This window comes from Alligator sinensis, unplaced genomic scaffold (assembly GCF_000455745.1).
Source record: "Alligator sinensis unplaced genomic scaffold, ASM45574v1 scaffold297_1, whole genome shotgun sequence".
Classification (NCBI taxonomy): domain Eukaryota; kingdom Metazoa; phylum Chordata; order Crocodylia; family Alligatoridae; genus Alligator; species Alligator sinensis.
Genome location: NW_005841848.1, coordinates 461,670 through 484,712, shown reverse-complemented (window position 1 = coordinate 484,712; position 23,043 = coordinate 461,670). Strand labels below are relative to the sequence as shown.

Below are 23,043 nucleotides of genomic sequence, written 5' to 3'. Positions count from 1 at the left end.
AAATTAATTTACATTATCCCTCTTCTGGTAAATGGAATGTTTATATACACTTCTTGTGCTTAACTTTATTTAACTGAGTTGGAATGAAAACACAAAATAAATGAAAACATCTTATATTTTGATTGGGATACTGTCATCCACAGAATCTAATCTGATTGGTTGAGTGGTAATTTCTTTGTTCTCTGATTTTACTAAGAATGCAAATGAAAACCACTCATTTTTATTTGGCATTAAAACTGCACTTTATTTTGTCAAAGGAGAGGTTTCCCCTTGAATTGTAAGTACAAAAAGTGTTTTTAATCTTCAGTGAATATTCTTATTAATTCACTTTCAAGATAATCTGATGTTGATTTGTCAAATTTAATTACAGCTTCCGGTAACACTTGAAGTCTACTGCTTTTGCTTCAAAATTGTAATATGAAAATGCAAATTGAATGATAATTTACAAGGGAGTGGGCATTTTAGTTGAACACTCAAAAGACAAGTTCCTTGTGGAAATGAGGCTATTGATGCAGTTTATGATTTTTCCTCTTCAAGCACTTTAAACAAATTAACTTTATTTCCTGCAGGATTTCACATATATCCATAAATTCTAGTGAAGTCATATATGTACCTTTGGAGGACTTTTGTTTTAAGAAATGCAAAAGTCTTGTCATTATAAACTGAATAAAAGATTTTATTTTTTTGTCTAAATGTACTTAACTAATATTGACAGTGTCTAACCGGTCTCTTTCTAGGAAATGTTAAAAAAATATTTCAGGATTGCCTCTTTATTTTTAGGCGCTGCAGGCAGCACGACAGCTGCTCTTACAGCAACAGACAAGTGGACTGAAATCTCCTAAGGGCAGTGATAAACAGAGACCACTGCAGGTTAGTAAAATATCCTTGCCTCTGGGGCCTTATTCACAAGGAAGTGCACTGGTTTCTCTCACACACATTTATGTACACGTCATGTGTTCTTCCATGTGTACAGTCTCACAAAATACAGAATATATGCTTTTATGCTGGAAGTGCATTCTAATTCATAAGGAAAACTCGCTGCACAAGGGGAACATCTTGTGTGTTAGGTTGTAGGTGTGTAAAAGATCACTATAGAAATTTGAAGGCCAAATTTGAGTTCAGTATCTATTGCATAAGGGATTTTTCTCTAGTATCTTAAAAGATTTGAGAGAGCTTTTACTCTCAAATTTATTAAATTGTGGAAATGTCTGTCTCAGAACTAACAGTAAAGACAGTCCAAGAAAACAAAGCAGCCCTAGATAACCTATCAGCTTTAAAAGTGATACATGCAAAACATTTCCTAAGCTGACAACACAACTGCTTAAAATTTTGAAGGAGCTACTCCTGCTGCTTTTAGGAAAACATGTTCTCAAGTTTCAAAGGAAGGTTGTTTTACATTCAGATTATGTGATGGTAAATAGGAATACTATTATCTAGTATTGAATAATTATTTTGATAATATTATTAATAAAATAATGTGTACTGTTTGTAAAACACAAGTGTTTTATCCCAAGAAGTTTCTTTAAAGATTACTCGCTCATAAATGAATGATAATTTGGAGTTACACATGAAGTTGTTCACTGCTGGCAAAAATGGGTTTCTCTCTTTTCATGTAAACCAAATATTTAGTTCTCCTCTACTGAATGGCAGTCAGTTGCAGAAAAAACGATGATTGTGCATGAGAGATGATTGTGTGTTGTTTGGAGAGTAAGGAAGATATCTTACCATTCTCTTCTGGGCAGCCCAACTTACTTTTCTGTGTGAACCTTAAGTCCATTTGCATGTCCCCTATTCTCAGGTAGACTAGTGAGTTTCAATGTCATTTTTCTCTTCAGTGTGCGAGGGACAATCCCAAATATAAGAGTTCTGAAATGTTGCCAAATATATTCACTTGTGCAATTTTGTGTGTGTGTGATTCCGCATTCTCTATCTTTTCTTGTTAACGATTCAAGAAGGGACATCAAGAATTCTGCACACATGTCTACGTTTCCACATTTTTCCACTGTACTTTTTGAATTGTGCCAATTTGCACACTTGCAAATGGTCTCGGTTTGGTTAAAGACTTTTAGACCAAATCACAAGTGCCCACAACCAAGCAAAAGACTTAGGCAGGTGTCTATGGAGAATTAAACATTTAATATGTTAGTCGGCTTTCTGCTATTAGCATTTCTGTGGAAAGTAGGCAGGAGTCCTGAGCCTAACTCATATTCCTTACCCCACCTCCTGCACAATGGTTTTGTATTTTGCTGGATGGTTTTAAAAAGCTGAGGACAGAGATGAGACGAATAGCCAGAAAGGTAGATTACTGTTTATTAACAGTAAACATTTAAAATGAGATTAACAGCCATATTTCACCCACACTCAAATCTTTATTTCAAAGCTGAGAAAAAGAGTTAAGGTACACACAGTGGCTGATAAATGTGAGGAAAGAACTCAAAGTCAGGGACAGAACACAAAACCTAGAGGGATGATGTTTATTTTGAGAGGGGGAGGTGGGCTTGTTCAGGGAGGGTAGGGAGAGAGAGTGTGTGAGTGATCGGAGAGATGCTCTGTGCTCTTATGTCCCCTAGGGAAAATAGATGTTCCCTATTCCCTGCACCCCAGGAAGAGAGAGTCCAGTAGTGAGGCAGGGGAGGAGCAAATAGAGAAAGCAAATATTTTCTTTTCAGAAGTGTTACTCTCTCTCCAAAGCCAAGATTGCTGCTTCTTTTGCCAGTTCTTGCCCCAGCTGCCCAGTACGTGCACAATGTCCCTTGTACAATTTTATTTGGTGCTTTTTTAATTAGAGCAAAACAAAATTTGCTCCCAGGCTTTGTTTTATGTATCAAATGTCATGTAAATTAAGTTTTGAACACAACATCCAGTTTTGTCTTCCTTAGTATTAAAGGTATATAATAGTTTTGAAAATAAGACCTTGGTGCTTTTATTATTTCAACCATTGACTGTTAATACAGAGCTTTGCATTGTTCATTATGTAGGGGAATTTTACATCTTGAGCGTTGTGATGACTTTTCGGCAAAATATTTAATAAAGATAATAAAATTGTACTTTAATATTATTTTATTATGCCAGATTTAGTGCTAACTTATGACCAGAGTCCATAGGAACAGGTATTGATATATGTGTATAAATAACTTTGAATTTAAGGGGGACAAGTACCCAGGAACTTAGTCTTGTGTTAAAGCGGGAGAACAATTTTCTCCTACCAAAATATTTAAAAAACTTTAATATTAGTGTGTTTCTAATTTCCTCTAATTTTGGAGCAATTGACGAATCTGGCAACTAGAGACAGGTTGGGACTGTATTATAAATCTAATAAAAACCTAATAAAACTTTAAAACTAGCTCACACATCTGCAGGCAAATGCTGGTGTTAGGTAATATTTGCCATTGCATCTCTCATGTGCTTCACATTTTGATATCAATTGTGTGATTGTTCCATATGTCAATGAAGAAAAAAGAAGGAACCAATTTACATAATTTTTTGTGTTTTTTTTTTAACAGATTGTATTCAATGCACATGTTTTGGAACATTGTATATGGTATTGTAGATATATTTTACAGTAGTTTGTCCCTCACTCAACAAAGTGCCGTATTTTAGTGGCCCCTGGCACATATTAGCTATTCAGTAATTGAAAGAAATCTTCAACCTCTCCTTACACAAATTTTCCAAAAACAGGGTGTTGGTATAGGGGTCCATGGAAGTTTTACTGTGCTTTGCAAAGAGTATGCCATTGGTGAACCCATGGTATCTTTCTGGAAGAATTTGTGTAGTAATCTAAAGGAGTTCTTAAATGCTTCTTATGGGGGGGAAAAAAAATCTTTTGAAAATGATAGCTTGTTATGTAAGATCAGTAAAAGGAAAATAAAACCTCTTTTGGTAATTTTACTTCTTTTCCCTTACAAATATCATATCCGTGTTTGGTTATGTCAGCAATTTTTAAAGGAGCTCACAGTTGGACACTTGGCAGCACAGTTTGTAAAAATTGTAGTTTTAGGTGGTCTAGACTGAGGCTTCGTTTCTTGATCTACCATTACTTTTTCATTTACATTTTTCTGGGTTTCAGAGCTGTAGATGGCATAATTATGAGCATGTCTTATGTAAAACAGGAGAAAAACATCCTATCTAACAAACTGAAGTACCAATTGTAGTAGTGATTTTACTTTCACATATAGATATCTGAATAAATGTATTTGAAACATGTTTGTGTGTGCTATTCATCATTCTCATGCATTAATTGAATGGACTCAAATCAGTACATACATTGATTAATGACATATTGCAGAATAACTAAATAGGGATTTTGATGAGTGTTGAAGATGATGTTAACCTAAGTATTATAAGAAAATATATTTTACTGTCTTGTCTCAGCATTCTGGAACACATATTGTAATAGAAACATGAAGATTTTTGTAGTAGTAGTAATTTTCTGTTCCTTCATATTTATCTTCATTGAAAACACTCTAATTGTAGTAACAGATGGTAGAACAAGGTGGCTACGCTAATGGAATTGTTTCTACTTAATGTCACTAAATATTCAGAGTAGGTGTAACAAAATTCACGCAGACTTCCAGCAACTGGAGATCCTTCTCTAGTGCAAAAAAGTAACTATTCTTACAGCCACTGAAGAATATAGTGTCATATAGCTTAGGTATGAAACCTGGCAGCATTACTGTTCTTGTTATATTTACAGTCATGAGGCAGACTTGTGGTTCTTCCCCAACTGTGCAGAGCAGAGACATAACTCTAAGGTAAATGCTATCAATTTGCTATTGTAGTCGAGCATTAGTGTGCAGTAGTAAAATTATTTCCTTTATTCCCAGTAATCAACTCTTGCCGCTTAATTTATACTGTCCGTGTGTTGTATACTGCTGTAGACAGCATAACATACCAGTTTGGACAAAAAGTTAATTTTTCCCTAAGAAAACCTAGCTTCTTCTGTCCATTGCAATATCTCTAAGGGATTTTTTTATTTTTAAAAGTCAGGCTTTAAAACTTTATCTTGAATGGAAAAAAAGAGATAATCTATTTTACTTCTTTAGTTAAGGTTTTTTACTTCTTTTCAACATTAGTACTAATACATTTTGCATTAGGATGCTGTGTCAGGAAATCATGACTCCTGGAATCAAAGAGTTAAGCTCAGTATGTACCAAGCCTGTTGTATAAATATCATGCTGTATATAGAGTGTTGGACTGTTAAAGTAAGCGTTGTTTATTTAGTCTGAACACTTTATTGAAGTAATCATTTTAGAAAATTTTGTTTTAAGCAAGTTAAGTATACATTTATTTTTCATCCTTTAATGTTTATTTAATTAGCATTTAGTATTCAGAATACTGTAGGTGGAAAATACATGTGCATATACATATATGTATACATATGCATGTCTGAAAAATTAGACTATTTAAATTTTATTCAGTCATAAATTTGGGACATGCCCAAAACAAAGCAAGCCCAAGCCCTGATTTGTCCAACCAAAATCATTAATCCTACAAAATAAGTTTATTTCATCATATAAAAGTGGCAAATGGAAAATAAATACTAAAACTGAATGAAAAAGGAATCCAAACTAGAAGAAAATATTGAATGTTGTATTGTGGCTGTTGAAAGCATGAAGCTAGTGGTGAAGCTAAGTGAGATGTATTTGGGTTGAGAATATAGTGCACTTTATCAAATAGCAAATGGTAAGAGTAGGAGCATGAGCAAGTGCTTCAGTGAACCATTTTCTGTAGCAGATAGGGAAATATGTACCCAAAAGCGTATGCAGCTTACCATCTCCTGGGCTCGCTTGCTTGTTCTGTCTGCCTTAGTGCAGCCCCTAGTTCAGTCACCTCCCTTGAGAGCTGATAAAAAGGCACAAAATTATTAGCAAAAATATACTTGTTCAATAAGCAGTTTGGTGGGGTTGTATGTGTGTACACACTCTGCCACCCACACTCCCAGAAAAGTGCATCCTGAACAAGTATAATGTTTTTGTTAGTCATAAAGAAACAATAACAAAGAAAAACATCACAATAGGAATAAAAGTGGAGAAGAAACTGGGGGTGCTGATTTGACGTTTTTTCCTCTCTCTCGTAAAGGCTACCTGTAGCCCCAGCTGCCTATCTAAGTTGGTGAAGAATTTGCAGCTGCAAACACATAAAATAAGAAATACATGGTCTGGATAAGAACTTACTTAGAGTTTCCTTTTACATTAGCTTAAACAGAAATAGAAAACAACTGAATTAGTCCAAAACTCTGCCAAGGCATTATAGCCAACTATATCCTATTCATGTCTTTTTCATTTAAATGTAAGTACGTCTTACCAACCAGAGGAGCAAGGGAAGATTTTTTTTGTATTGTAGAGAGCATTGATGTAGTACAGAGTACGGGCGGGGAGTAGTGATAAACAGCCTCCTTGCCCTCTCAGGTATAATTGTGGAGAAAATTCTTAGCCTAGATAAAAGCTTGGAGTAAATTTAAATTACATTAAGGCTTGGGGAAGATTTAAATTTGAGAGAGAGTTACTGGAAAAGCGGACACCTATTTTTCCTTAATAAGTGAGCTAGGAAGCATGTGGAGTTACCCTGTTAAGGTACAGAATTTTTCTACAGTGATATGCTGTAGTGTATGCTTTCTAGGGCTGTGCAAAATTTCGCCAGCTGTTTCATTTTGATGTTTTTCGACTCATTCTGAGCTCAAAACAGCAAAATCTAAACGAAACAAAATGCTTCGAAACAGCCTCAAAACGAAATGAAGGCAGTCAAAACGTTTTGAAAGTTTCAAAACGTTTCAAGTTTCGAAGCTGGGCTTGCCTGCAGGGAAACAAAAAGTGAGGAGAGAGAGGGGAAAGAGGCGGGAAGGACTGCTCTTATATGGACTGTGTAGCTGGCCAGTGACTGTGATCCTTCCCTGAGGTCCCTTTTGATCCCAGTGCTTTGGGGCCCCAGCTCCAGTGAGGGCCTGCCTTAACACACACACAAAGCCACACATGTCACAAGTTTTGCTTGACAGCAGCTTGAGGTGCAGTTTCTCAGAAACCCCTGCACCTATCCATGAAATCTGGCAGGCTTTGTGTCCTCAGCAGGAGCTACCATGCCTGCTGTTTTCACCCCACTTTGCGTTCACACTTACAAGTGGCATGAGTTTTGCTTTCAAGATTTTGAGGTGTAGTTTCCCACAAAGCCCTGTACCTATTTCCTTTAAACTTAACAGGCTTTGTAGCCTCAACAGAGGCTATCCTCTCTGCTGTTTTCATTTGAATCAGGCAAGAAATGACAAAGTTATAGGCAGTTTCGTGATTCCCCATTATAGCCTATAGGCAAAATGTTGAAACGTGTCGAAGCAGCAAAACCGTTTCAATGAAACAAAATGGAACAGTGCTTCGAAATGAAACAAAATTTTGAAACGAAACACTGTCCCTTCAAAATGGCAAAACAGAAGTTGAAATGAAATGGTGCTGTCTCGCACATTCTAGAGGCAAGGGCAACCATAGAGCGAGAGAGAGGAGGCAAGAGAGTTATTTTTAGTTAAGAGCTTTGTATGTGGAGATGGACACATGGGTGAATATACCAGCTTGTCGGTTCTCACTAGGGTTAAAAACAGTTTCCTTCTAGTGTAGAGGGATAAATGTGACAAGTAAAGAAAAAAACAACCAGAAGTCAGATATTTATAATGTGTACACAAAGCACTGTTATTAGAAAATGTTTACAGAGCCTCAGTCTTTGGTCACTTAGGTGTTTTACCCATGTGAAAAATACCCAAATGATTTTTCACTCTTAAACAACAAGCATTTAAAAAACAATCTTTACATTGAAATAATAGAATGGTAGTTTATAGGTTCCTAGGTAACCATCACAGTCTACTTTAAAACATTTTTTATATAAATTATCTTGTTTATCTCCTGTATTCATTTGAATCTTAATTTGTTGTTGAAAATATATATACAATTTATATATAACATCTTTAAACCTGTCACCTTCGGGTAACATTTAATTGATACAACATATTTGCAGTTAGCTGTGTATGTAAAATATTACTACCTTTTGGATTTTATAGGGACATATCAAGAAAGATTATATGCTGCTCTTTCATGCAGCTGCTTGAACTGAGTAAGAGAGAAATGAGACAATAATAGCTGGAGGATTGTGCCTGATACAGGGAAAGAATTATTTTGTGCAAGGACCCTTTCTTTTTTGATAGCACCAAACACACTGTATGTTGAGTTGCAACCTTTTACATTGTCTTGTGGGGATTTTATAAGTTCTACGTACAATCATGCAACTTTCCAAAGTAGGGGTTAACATATGATCTTTGATTTCAAGAAGCATTTTGGTTTTAAATATAAGTCTAGGCTACTGTCCATCCTCCTGGTTTCCCCTCTCTCAGTTCCATTACTATGACTGTTTCTGAATCTTATGTCCTTTTTTTGTTGGTCTCCTCACTCTGGTATCCCAGTTTCTTTTTTGCTGGCCCTCTGACTAGAATGATACTTACAACGAAATATGAAACAAAAGGATCCAAAATTCATATGGTCTGACTTTTGTTTAGGCTCACAGGTATCAGGCCCAACACTTACAGCAATGGTGGCCAACTCATGGCACCTGTACCACAAGTGGCAGAGGTAGCTGATGTGTTTGGTTTGTGAGGTACAGAGTTAAAGGGGGAATCAGCAACAGGAATTGGGTGGCACTCAGGAGAGGACAATGGTCAGTAGTCAGTGCTGGATCAAGAGTTTGGTCCTGTGGGAACTGTGCACAAATTCAGTGCTGCCACGTCTGGGTAGTGATGAGATTCAGGGGCACTGGGCAAGAGCAGTTGCTGATTATTAGAATGGTGCTATCTCAGACTTTAGATTTCACTTGTGGTACACTTACCATAAAAGTTGGCCACCACTGATTTAGAAAATATTCTTTTCTCATGCACGCAATTCCAGGTTCTCCGCAGGATGGATCCGACACTTACTTTAAACCCAGGAAATACTACTGTGAATGAGATGGGTGGCAGAGCATTTATCTTTTTCCTCATCTCATTTCTGGACTGTAAGAGCCAACGTCTGAAGAAGGAGTTGTTTTTTTTCACTGTCTCAACAGCTGGAAATCCCTACCCACCCCTAACCCTCCCACCATGCTCCCTGCACAGCCTTCCCATTCTTCATAACTGCTCCTCTTTGTGCTGCATGAGTAGCTCCCTTATGGTTGTGGGAGATGCAGGTTTTCTTGAGCCACTCCTCCAGACTTTTTGCAGCAGGTCTGATTGGTCTGATTCTTCCCTGAGCTGGCTGATTGCCCAGAAAAGCCTGTGAAGAGCTGAGTTGGGGACTTGTGAATGACTCCCCACTCAGCATGTTTCTATTAAAGAATCTGCTCCCAGGCAGGTCCCTAATTATTCAGGCTTAGGATTCTACCACTCAAGTAGGGGAAAGAGAGGGTCTCTTGATACCCTTCAATTTAATAAACATATTGGTATACAGTGATTTAAAAATTGCTAATCCAGAGAACAGCTGAGCGAAATATTATTTACACTACTTGGCACTCTCATTTGTTTTTGCTTAATTTTAAGTCACCACCTGCTCTGTGTTCTAATGAGATAAGGTGAGTCACTATAGTTTTAAAAGCAATTCCAGGTTAAATCAGGTGTAGGGTATAAACCCTCTTTCCAGGGGCTATTAGTAAGTATTTTTAAAAGCCTGCCAAAAATTTCTTCCAAAAACAAAAGCCTTTGTTTAAGCACTAAAGCAACCACACCCAGAAAGAACAGGTGCCTTGATATATATTGTTTTTTCTGTTTCCCTTCTACATAAATTCGAGACAGACACTCACATTGATATACCAGCTCAGTTCTTTTCACTGTAACAAATAATTATTTTTGTCTTTGCAACTTAATTTTCTTCATAAATTTGCTATTTGTATTAGTTAATTACCTCATATGCATTGGCTGATATTTATGAGTATTTTCTTTAGTATGTGTAGGTGTTAATTTTGAAATAGCTACAGCAAACAAGATGATTTTTGTCAACATTTTAAATATAGTAAAAGGGAAAAAATGCATAGGTGCAATCACCAGGGGAGTTGTTAATTTTAGTTCATAATTCAGTTTGCCAGTATGTAAGTTAAAATATATATTAAAATTAACTGATTGATCATATAAAACTTTGTATTTAAGCCCTAATATAGGAACAGTTTCAGTGACTGCCCACTACATGGGGAAAGCACCTTAGCTCAGCTTTTAAGTACTGACACTTTTGATGCTAACACTTCACATTTCTTCCCCATAAAACTGTCATCTCAGCATCTTCTGTTGCTACTGTACATTTCTCTGGTGATAAGCCAACAGGCAAATTGTAGATCTTTGCATGCTAGCATGATAAAAATTAGCTTCTTTCCTGATTATAGGAACATGGTGTGAAATAGACCCCATGACACAAAGTGATGCTAAACAATACCTACTAAATGACAAAGGAGTTTCTGAAAAGGAATCCTACCAAAATTACATAAAAAGGAACTGTATTGTTTTCCAGCAACTGCTGTTCCCACAAGAAACCTTAAATAGAAGTGAAGCATGATAGTCTCACTTGATTACAATAAATACATTTGCTTAAGGCAGTGGTTCTCAGCCAAAGTGCCAGGTGCCTCGAGATCCTTTGAAGGATGCCATGAGATGTGAGGAGATAGGCAGATAAGCCCAGGCTAAGGCTAAGGCTCTGGCTGGCCATTCCCTGCTCACAGTGCCTGGCCCCTCTTCAGGAGGTAAGCACTGTAATTAATAAGTCATTTTTTTTAAATGAATTGCTGCTCAATTCATAAAAGTTATGGAGCGGTGCCTTGAGTCTCTTGAGAGGTGCCTTGAGTCTAAATAGATTGAGAACCACTGGTTTAAGAAAACCATATAATTAGGAAAGGGGAAAAAAGGCATATATTCTTAATGTTGAAGAAAAGCTCCACAGAATAAAAGCTAAGAATTTCTTAACACTAGTTTACCCTGGAACAGCTATTATTTCCAAATTGCCATTGCTACTAATTAGAGCAAATTGAGCTGTGGGCATAGTGCTTAGTAATAACAAAACTAAATACAGAAAAAAGAGTATTCTATAAAATAGCTGACAAAAATACATTGTAATTAAAACATTAGTCAGTGACATGTTGGGTAGATGTCAGAGCATATAGACCTCATGGAATAACTGGGAGTTAGTGATCCATAGTAATGGATAGACCAAGATGGATAGACAGTTGCTTGCTTGCTTGGTGTTCTTTTGTCAACAGAAGTGAGTGGTCTATAAAGAGTGATATAAATGTTTCATTAATGAGCTTAACACAAGTGGTAGGAATGTACTAATGAAATTTGCTGATAACAAAACAATAGAATACAGAGGAAGATATCATACAAGATCATACAAAATATCATACAAGAAGAACTGGACAACATTGAAGACTGAAATACTATACATGGGATTAAATTTAATATAAAAAATGTTGAAGATAATGCACTTAGAAACAACAGAAGAAACCCAGAAATTAAAACAAAAAACCTAAGAATTATGCTGTAGGGTAGGAGCTCATCAGAATGACTAATGCAGCCAGAATGTTCACAAGATAACCAAGAACCACCAACATAATGTGGTTGTGAATCTGCAAATGACAGACTTGATCAAGCACAGTATTTCCCATAGAGATAGGAAATTATTGTATTTTTGTATTTTGTACATTATTGTATAATGTATAAAGATGTATGAGATATATGTATAAAGCATCTATGAGAATTCACCTAGAACATTTTTGCATAATTTTGATCACACAAATTCAAGAAAAAATTAATTCAAGCTAGACTGGGAAAGGCTGTCCATTTCCTGATCCTTCTGTCTTAGGGAGAGGAGTCTAAAAGAGCTTGGCTAGTTCAGCCTAGTAAAACAAAGGCTTAGAGGTGTTATATAAATAAATCAAGGAGTAAACTCAAAGGAAAAAGATGACCTCTTTGAGATGGAATAAATGGTATTGATACCATTGATAGAATGAATACATTTAGACTGAAAATTAGAAGGTATCTACCCAGCAGATGAATGAGGTTATGGAACAGTCCCATTAAACCTAAAAATGAATAGTTATAAGAAGTAGCTGGATCAGTTTATAAAAGGGATTATATGATGGATTTGTTTGCAGGAGCAAGATAATCAACTTGATGAACTAAGAGGTCCCTTCCAGTTCTGTGTTCCTAAAGAAGTAGACATAACAAGTGAAGCTATGGCCTCATTAAAATCAATGGCAAAACTCCAGGAAATAGGATAGAATACATAATTTTGTTTGATCATTAACATTTTGTTTGTTGACTAATTTAATGGTTTTAAAATTACAGTATACACATGAAGAAATGGGAGTGTTTTTTTTTCATGACAGTTGTCCCATATAGGTTAGTTTTGAATATAGTTTAGATTTATTTTCTCTAGATTCTTTTTATATTCTATTTCATAATTAGACAATACTACAATTAAAGGAGGAGAAACATAAATTCTATTTCTAGAACTACAGCGTGAAAACCCAAACATTTCTTCCTTTCACTATATGATCAAGTCTTAGATGCTTTTTATTCTCTTTCAGTTGTGTATGACAGAAGGAGTTTTTATTAGTTCATTTTGTATAGGTGTGGCTTTTAGATTACTGTTTTATGGATTTATAGATTATAAGGTATTAAAATGTTTCAAAGTCATGATAAGGTGTAACTAAGGTGTAACAATATATAATTGAAAGCTTGAAGGTGGATATTTAACCTGGAAGTAAATCAATTGAAATTATTTATTTTCTTTACAGTATGCAATATTAGGACTCAAAAATGCAGATTTTCTGGGAGCAACTATTTTAAATAATTCTTTCTTTTAAAAGTCTAGAATTTGATAATCTTTAGAGCTTAGTTAGCACCTGATATCTAACTCTCTCTAAGGAGCTTAAACAAATAATTACATCAGTATTATGAAGTCACTATTATTATTTCCATTTTATAGATGGGCTCTGAATTAGTTGTTACCATTCAAGAAGGAGATACTACAGTTGTTGTAGATAGGATTCTAAAAATATTAGGTCATTGTGCATTGGTGAGCAAAAAGACAAATAGAACATTACCAATCATTAGAAAAGAAATTAAAAATTAAACTCAAAGCATGACGATGCCATTCTATCAATCTATGATGTGCCTGCATCTTGAATACTTCGTTTAGGTTTGGTCGCCCATCTTGAAAAAGATATATAATGAAACTAGAGAAAATACAGCAAAGAGCAATAAACTGATCTCAGATATGGAATGGCTTCCATACAAGACTAGGACTGCATACACACATTTGAGTTTTAAGCTTGCAATTAAAGAATTTTTTTTTGCAAAAAATTTTGTTGGTCTAATAAAAGATATCACTTCTGTCCACAAGGCCTGATGGCTTTTTACACGTATTTGAGTAACTTGAGAGAATTCTTCCAGGTTTGTCTTCCTGGTAGAAAAACTTAAGTCACATATACAGATATACTAATACTGATGCCCTGAGAAGTGAATAACTTTCAAGGCTGTGTAGCTGATGTGAGGGGCCCTGTGCACACATCTTAGCGTGCTCTACAGGCTCCCTTAGTTTGCCCGGCAACAGATGGCAGCATTGTTTAGAGAAGCCCTGATCGGCTAACACAAACTACCCATGGACAGCCTGTGTTTCCCTGCAGCACAATGTGGAGATTGTGAAGAAGGTATGATCTGCTCCCTGTTGGAGCACCAGAATCCAGAGAGCAACACTCTCTGTCCCTGGAGTGAGGGGGCGGGGGCGATGGGGATGCTGGAGGACTATGTTCTCTTCTGAGAGAAGCCACAGTATGTACAGACATTCACTCTCCCAGGAGAAACTCTTCCAGGAATGATTTAACCCTGCTTGTTCCCAGGTTATTTTTCTCTTGGAGTCACCATTTTTACTGTAGGAGAAAAAGCCTGAATATCTGTACTAGGGGTGTGCAAAGCTTCAGTCACCGATTCAATTCAGAGAAGATTTGGCCTGATTCAGCAGCCAAATCACTGAATCTGAATTGAATCAGGAGACCCATTAAAAGCTCTGAATTGATTCAGACAAGATTCAGAAAAGATTTAGCAATTCGGAAGGCAGTCTTGCAGGGAAACAGAAACTGAGAAGCAGGGGGATGAGGTAGACCCATTAAAAGCTCTGAATTGATTCAGACAAGATTCAGAAAAGATTTAGCAATTCGGAAGGCAGTCTTGCAGGGAAACAGAAACTGAGAAGCAGGGGGATGAGGTGGAAAAGACTGCTTTGATATTGACATCTGTAACTGGCCAGTGATTGTGATCTTGCCCTGTGGTCCCTTCCAATCACAGTGCTCTGGGGGAGAGATGTAGAAACAGCATACAAGGCTCTGTGTGAAGCCTTCCTCTTCATCAACCTCCTTGATACAAAAACTCATGGACGCAATATAGATATTGGATTTATGACACACTTTAACCTGCCTGATTCCCCAGGTACCTCTCCACTTTTACCTGCTACATCCCCTTTCCCCTTCCCCTCCCCACCCTGTCTCTCACCCCCTGATGCCTCAATTTACATTTTCACTGACTGGCTTTTTTGCCTGCATACCAACCTCTGGCTTCTTTACTATTTATTCCATCCAGGAAGAGCACACACCAACTGCAGATGCTTCTTCAGCCTGATAAAGGGTTGTTAAACCCAAAAGCTTGCCAAGATATATTTCTCCAACTATTCAGTTGGTGTAATAAAAGATACCACATCTACTCAAAGAACCTTGCCTGCCTGTTCCTTAGACTAAGATGGGAACAACCAGAAACCCAGTTAATGCACACATGACACACGTTTTGCTTTAAACACTTTGAGGTGCACTTTCACAGAAATCCCTGTACCTATCTTCTTAAAACTTGGCAGACTTCATGCCCTCAGAAGGGGCTACCATCCCTCTTGTTTTCATCCGATTTTGCAAAGAAATGACAAAGTTATAGGTATTTTTGTGATTCCCTATTATAGTCTATGGCTGAATCGCACCAAATCAGTGCCAAACCTTATGAATCTGATTCAGCCAAATTGACTCAGGACAGTGATCTGAATCACCAAATTGAATCACTGTCCCCCGAATCAGCCTAATCTGAATCAGATGCTGGCTTAATTGAATGCACAGGCCTAATCTATACACTCTTGGTTTCTCCTGAGAGAACAGTGACATTCCCAGGAGAAACTGTCTATATGAGGCCTAGGAATCTTCAGCCTGAAAGAAAGAGGACTAAGGTGGGATATGAATTAGGAATGTTATTGGAAAATTGCATAAGGATTATATACTGTCTCATAATACAACAACTAGGAGCACCTCCTGAAATTACCACAACAAAATACTTTTTTCAGATAATGGATACCTAATTTGTGGAACTTTATTGCCTCAGATGTTGTAGGGGCTAATAGTATAACTAGGTACAGAAAGGGATAAAACATATTTATGGAGGATAGATCCATCAGGCTTTATTAAACACAGTAGTCAAAGATACAGTCATCCCTTAGTCTGTCACAGCTGGTAACTGGGATAGTCTGATAGGGGATGATACAGTCTATAAATGCCCTGTTTTTTCTAGCCCTCTAAAGTGTTCACTATTTGCCATGGTCAGAGATGGCCTTTGGTCTGACCATAGTGGTGATATGGTGGCTCTGACATTCTTATTTTAGACTAAGTCAAATGACTTGCTGAACAAGTGTTGTGGAACTGCCAGAGCCAAGAATAGAATACAGAGCTCTTTTTAACCCTAAAAGGCCACACTTATTGCCAGGGCACAATGTATTTATGCTGGTTTAATCAGCATTTTCCCTGGTGTTAGATGGAGTGGACATAACTCAAGTCCACTGTAGAATTAGGAAATATCAGGGATGAAACCATACTAGTATAAGCTACATTAGTGTACATAACATGTGTCTGCAGCTTAACCCAGAGGTAGCTGTTTACTCAGAGCTAAAAACAATTACCTATTCCCCCACCACCTAGTGGCGAAGTGCTCTGTAGCTGCTTACTGCTTGTAACCCTTCAGTAGGACAGCATGTCTGCGTGCTCCAGCTTTCTAGTGTACTTTACATCTTTGTATAAAATCGATGTAGGTTACATTGTTTTGTAAATGTGTTCAGACTCTCATTTAGTATACTGAAGGATAGTTCAGTCTTAGGAAGTGTTTGTTTTGGATGGGGAAATAGTTTTTGAAGCTTCCTTAGACATTTTACATAATATTTACCTCAATAGTATTCATTGAACTGGGATTCAACAATTGTATCATAGTACCCTAACACTGCATTTTAAAACAAATGATTATGACTTTCTGTATGGTTTTTAAGAACATTTACAGATCATTAACATAAGTTATATTAAATAAGACTTAATCTTCTTAGCTAATAATGTTAATACATTTAAGGGAAAGAATTTCTCAGTAGCTGTCAAGACTAGAACTCTGTAATCCTAATGGCATGCAATAAAACTGTACAGGGAAATTTTTAAAAAACCTATTAAACTCCTCTAACCTACCTATTTTAAGAAGCATTTGTAATGCCTCATAAAATGTTTGTTTATTATATGTTGTTGTATAGTACATATATTGACTTGATATAGAAGTTGGTGCGTGTGTGTGTGTGTGTGTGTGTGTGTGTGTTGGTGGTGGTACTTAAAATACTTTGGTGAAGGCAATGGTGGCATAATTTGGATGGTAAATTAGAATTTATATATATATATAAATATATATAAACTGGATAAAAATATATATATAACTGGATTTATTATCATTTACATATACCATATTTTCTTACACAAGACACACCCTCTAAATAAAACACATACCTTGTTTTGCCAGGCAGAACATAGAAAAGATTTTTCCAGAGTCATGGCCAACTGTTTGATACTGAGTAAGTCCTCCTGGGAGCACAGTGTCCAGAAAGTGCATCATCACCCAAAGGCAGTCTGGGTGAGGCAGCAGGAACTCCCTGGTGTGGCAGGAAGTTCTTGCTGCTTCACCCAAACTGTCTCTTGGGATGCCACACTTCCTGGACACTCTGTATGACCTAGAGTAAGTCCTCCTGGGAACGTTGAGTTAGGCCCCAGACCCTTGCAAGGGCAGTTAGTTCTTACGGTAAGTAGTCCTTTATACAAATTCCTGTTAATAAAGTGTTGTTTTTCCACATCACAAACCTTACCAAGATACTGCCAGCAGTTCACTTGCTGCATCAGGTATGAGCTACAGTGCTCGAGCAATAGCTATGGCTGAGAGACAGTTAACATAGGACTCTGCGCCTTCAGCTTGTTGAGCCACATAAGCGGCAGCCATCTCGGCAGCTGCATGGCTTGCATGGTGTTGCCACGCTTGCTTCTTTTCTAGTGAAGAAAACAGCTTCCCTGCTTAATGCATGCACTCCAACTTTGGGAGGCTGATATCAGGGAGAAAGGCACATGATGTATGCAAAAAAATACAGTATAAAATTTACAGTACAGTGCCGTACATGCTTTTGCTGTGTATGAAATCATTTTGAAATTATACACCCTGAGACTTGATCTTGGTTATCCATCAAGGTGCAAACATTCCATGTTGCAAAAATCATTATCATCTTATGATGTTTTCAACCACAGAGTGAATGATTCTGCTTGGACACAACCAGCCCAGGAGCAAATAAGATAGCCTAGGTTTAGAGCACCTTTTCTAGCTCCCTTCACTATGTAGGGTGAGCAGAGGGTTTCCTGAATAGGACTGCTCAGTCATAGCTGCCAAATTGCACCCCTATCCCAACACAGGAGCAAGACAACCATCTCACTAATGCTATCTGAATGCAGATTCATGGCTTGATATTGCCACATTCACTAATCGTGACTCCATCACCACTGGTCCATTGCTGCGGGGCTTTTGGAGGTTGGTACTGGAGAGCGTGTTGTTCCCTGTGGTAGAAGCCTGGATGTGATTGTTTAATGTGAGGAAGCTGGTGTACAGAAATAGCAACCACACAATCTTGACAAGGTGGGGATCTGGCCCCAGTGGCAAGGGAGAGCCCCAGATGACAGGAGACCTCCATTGAGCTGCAGTCTTCTTTCTTCTTTACAGCCATTGAGATCCAGACATGTTCTTCCACCTGATCCACCACTGAGGACTTGGGGTTGGACCAGGGGGTGGACCAGCTGGACAGGCTGCTTAATGAGTTTTGATGAGCTGTCAAGGCTGCAGCAGTAGCCCTGCCCCCTGAGATGTGTTCCCACCCCCTGGTCACCATCTTTGGACCAGTAGTCCTGCCCCCTGATCTTTGCCACTACAAGTCCCTCCCCTTGCCCACAGAAGTACTCCTTTGGGGAGGGGGTTGCCATCTTGGAACTGGAAAAAATCCAAATCATATACTAGAAATCAAACATCTACTATATCATTTTAATTTTATTTAAAAAAATATTTATGTCCTGATTTTTGTGTGTTTGTTGCCAGTCCTGGAGTGAGAGCTGCACGTGGTACGGAGTGGGGAAGGCAACCAGCTGTGGGGCTTCCCACCCAGTGGCACAGGAGTCCCGGGAGCTGTACAAGAGCCCTGCTCGATAGAGGTGGGCTGGCCTAGCTCCGCTCCTTGCCACCATCTGCAGCTCCTGGAACTGACCGAATCATGTGCCACCAGGCAGCAGTGCCTGCATGGGCCATGAACACCCTGAGGACCTGCTGCTTCTGCTGCTGGCAGCAGGAGCTGTGTGCTATGGGGGTTCCCCCCACCCTCCCTTGCACTCTACAAAACCCACATCCTGCCCACCCGAGGTCTGTGCTCCTGCCACCCCACTGGGCACAGGCCCTGGTCCCCATGCTCCCACCAGGCCCAGCCCTACGCTCCATGTGCCCGCCCAGCTGCAGCGTCCCTCCCTGCTGCCTGGAGCAAACTCTGCAGCAGGGACATGAGGAAGAACTGTTGGAGGCTGGGGAAGCCGAGCAGGTCCCCTGCTGGCTGCAGCAGTGGCCCCACCTGGAAGCTGTGTGTGCTGGCTGGGGTCAGGGCCATCCCTGGCATGAGTGAAGTGCATGGGCTGAGCTGGGTACAATTAATTGGTGGGTGCCCACAGGCCAAATGAAATTACCTGGTTGGCCATATTTTGCCCGCCCCTGGGTTGGACCATGGTTTGTCTGGAACCTCCCCTCAGACCTGTTCACTGTGGGCAAGCCTGCTAGGAGTGCAAGACTCTGAGCAACATAGCTCTGTGATCATGAGCCTCTCTAACACTACATGTGCCCCATCCATTAATTATATATAATATAATGCTAATAATAGTGTAATAGTGATTTATACTATAGTACAAAACTAGGGCCCCATTGTGTAAATTGCTGCATAAATACATAGCAAGAAAGAATCCCTGTCCCAAAGATTCCTGAAGAAGGTAAAGTGACAACACAGACAAGTGTGAGAGGGGGAAAGAGGCGTAGGGTGGTGAAGTAACTCTCAAAAGACACTCTAAGTAGCCAAGTAGGGAATAAAACTGAGGTAGTCTGAGTCCTGGTGTTTTGCTCTATGTAATTGGCCACTGGCTTCTTCCCCCTCTCTCCTCCCATTGTATAAGATGATACTAAATATTTCACTTCAAATCCTTATCATAGCAAAACCAAGTAGAAGGCAGGGCACCTTATAGACTAACCAAAGAAGATTCTATATTTATATCTATATATGAAGATGCAACGAGCACAAGCTATCACGAGCTGAAGCTCGCTTCATCAGCTTCAAGACCAAGTCAGTGAAAGTGAAAAAAAATTATGATTTTATAGTCTTAGTTTATTTTCTAGCATAAATGGGCCTCTGTTTTAAAAAAATATATATATATTATAGTTGATATCCTGAGGAGGTGGACACACGACAGTTTATTGTTGTTTGATTTCCCTGAATTTTACTCCATAGAATGGAACAGATTCCTAACAAACCTTTCCAAATTAGCTGCCTATGACAGATGTGTTTACAAAGCCTACTACCTGGAGATATGGTTTATAATGAACAAAGGGTGAACATGAAGTTGACTAGATGGGTGGACACTGGATACACAACTTATACACAAACACCAGATATTATTCACTTTTCAAAAGGTAACTTTAGAGGAGTGGAGTGATATGTCTATGTCATGCCCCAGCCCATTTTTACCCCAGTTTAAAGTAAAATTATTCAGATCTTTCAAGCTGGCATCTATTAGTATAATTAATTCAATAAATAAAAGCATAGGTGTAAAGGCTCATTTTAAAATAACATGTTTTATATGCCATATAGTCCAAATATCATTTTATATACAATCCCAGTAGCAAAGTAAAGAGTCTAAATAATTGACTATGTGAAAAAAAAGATAAGCTCTAATGTGATGGAAAAGCTTAAGTAAATCTGAAGTGAAGGATACTAAGGATATGCTGTTTTCTTGCATTTTTATTCTTTTGTCACCTAAAGTATTTACCAGATCCAATATTAGAATTAGGGATTGAGATTTGAGGGCTCTAGCATCACCAAAATCACAAACTAAATTTTTTATAGTTTTCTTGGGTATTCAGATCTTCAGTAGAAATTAAACAATTGAATGAGTTAATGGTTAGGAAGATGTAGACCCTCATCTGTTCAACACAGCATATGGCTAAAACAACAAGGTATGCATGGTCTAGAAATATTTATTGATAATGGCTCCTCTACAAACAAGATAATTTTGGAGGCACCAATTGCAGCTCAATTGGTGAACACTAGTGTGTGAAGTGTATTTTTTTTAATATAAAAAAAGAAAGGTCATTTTGTACACTATTATTTATGACCTATGTTTTTTCTACTAAGGGGAATTTCAGGAAAATCTTTCTTCCAAAATGGCTGCTACTGCCATTGTTCTTTATGGGACTGACTATTCACCTGTTGTCTTCTGCCATTAAAGGGCTACTACCTCCCCTGGCTTTTCTTTCCTAATGGCCCTGTCCTGAATGAGAGTAAAAAGACAGATCTGTTCTCAGTACCATTGAATTGGTGGTAATGGTTAAAAAAAAAATCTTTTAATTTAAAGTACAGGGAATGCTCAGGAAAACTGTATTGGGAGAGAGATACAGTTGAAAGCACTGTCCTCAATTTAGGGAATAAGATATTACATAAGTGCTGTAATTATCTCCAAAGCCAGACATAAACCCAGGAAATTAAGAATTAAGGTTAAATTTAGAAGAAATCCAAACAAGTTAATATATGGAAATTTGCAAATAATTTCTATCCCTAAATCACACCATAGGGCAGAAGAGGAGAAAAAAATGGGAAGTGTCATTAAAACACACTAATCTGACACCACAAACACTAATATATTTTAATCATAATCACATTTCTACTGCATGGTGTCGCTACAGGAAATCTGAAAGAAGAGCATGTCAGAACTAGAGTTCTTTCAACATTGCTACAGAGTTGCTATAAAAAAAAACAACCTAAGTATTTTCAAGTGACCACATGATATTACTTGAGATAGCAGAGTTTTGCTATGCTTAGACTAGGAACGAATCACTGGGGTGCAGGTACTACTATGCTTATTTAGGGTAAAGCCTGATTTTCTAAAAGTAGCTAAATGGCAATACTCAGATCTACCATATCACATTGGCAAAAGCTGCTAGTTTAAACTATTTCCATGCATTTACTAGATTCTTATCATAACCCGCAGTACTGACAGAGCACAAAAGATTATGTATACCTTTTGCTTATTGACATTGCTGTCAATAACACTTTATTGATTTGTGTGCAACAAAACAGATATTTAAGAACTGGAAAGCTTAGCAGCTGCAAAATGACTACCAAACCCTCCGTCCACACAAAAATGGTTTAGAAATAACAGGTTTTTAACAGAAAAATTAAGCAAGTTAGTAAGAACCTATATATTTGCAGCCAAAGAGCATACCAAGCAACTAAAAAATACAAATATTTTATCGATTTAATATAATGCATAACAAATCAATTCAAGCCACATGTTACAAACCCTAAATTATACCCAGATGCCAGCTTATGGAAGTGTCAAAACAGATTCTTAACAAAGACAATCCAATAAGAGTTTTGCTACTAGGAAGAGGAAATGTGTTTGTGAAAGCAGCAATCCACATACATGGAGGGAAAGTTGATCCAGCTTCTTCCTCATTGGGTGGATCTACATGTACAATTAGCCCTGGGCTCTGAGTGGTTGCTTCAGGCAGTGGAGGGCCTGGCTGGGGCAAAAGGGTGATAAAATGCAGGGCTAGGTGGCAGGCAGCCCCCACACTTTAGCACCCTCATGCCCCAGCTAGCACCTATCACTGTCTACATGTGTTTCAGCAGAGTAAATTACTCTGGGTTAGGACAGTATTGTCCTCATCAGTACTATCCTATGGCAAAATTAATTAATTTACTATGCCCTAATATCAGTGCACATGTAGATTATGACACTTTACTGCAGAGCCAATTAGTAAGCTCCACAGTAAACCACACATGCAGATGCATCCAGTATGTCCTTAGAAGCTTTCGAGCTGGCTGTTCTTTGAAGGGGTTGGGGTTCAGTTTGGTTTTTGAAGGGATGATTCATCTAACAGCTTTAATATTAGTTCCAGAGCTATAGGGTTTGTTGTGATTCGGTCTTTCCCTTAACACTGCACATAGCATGTTCTCATCAGGGTATTCAGTTTCCTTCTGGCAGCATCATGGTGTATAAGAATGTGAAGTCCTAGGCACCTCAGCTGCAGAAGCCATCATGTAAATAAGGTAGAAGTTTTCAGAAAGTCAGCAGAAACACCATCAAGAGCTCAAAACCCTTCTTTCAAGAGGAAGGCCTTGTGTAAAAGAAAGATCTGAGGATCTCCCTCCTTTTAAGTCATTGGCCACATTTATGGTCCCTTGGGTCAGAAATCCTATTCAATTATCTGTGTTCTGTGGCACAAGTCACTCATATTCTTGGTTCAGTTAATCTATACCACTGGTGCTTGCACAGTTGTAAGATGCTAGGGTCTCAGGCCCAGTACTCTGCCTAGTTTAGAGGCTTGGCCTGATAGGCCACACTCAATGCTGAAACTGTATCACTGGATTATTTCCTGGGTCCACAACTGCC

At 38.1% G+C, this 23,043-nt stretch overlaps 1 protein-coding gene across 1 annotated transcript in view; it reads left to right on the top strand.

Moving 5' to 3' along the window:
- The window catches only part of FOXP2 (forkhead box P2), a 665,435-nt gene that overhangs the window by 497,503 nt on the left and 144,889 nt on the right, over positions 1-23,043 (top strand). The window contains 1 exon segment of the mRNA XM_025208808.1: positions 781-870. Within this exon segment, the coding sequence (XP_025064593.1) occupies positions 781-870 (90 nt within the window).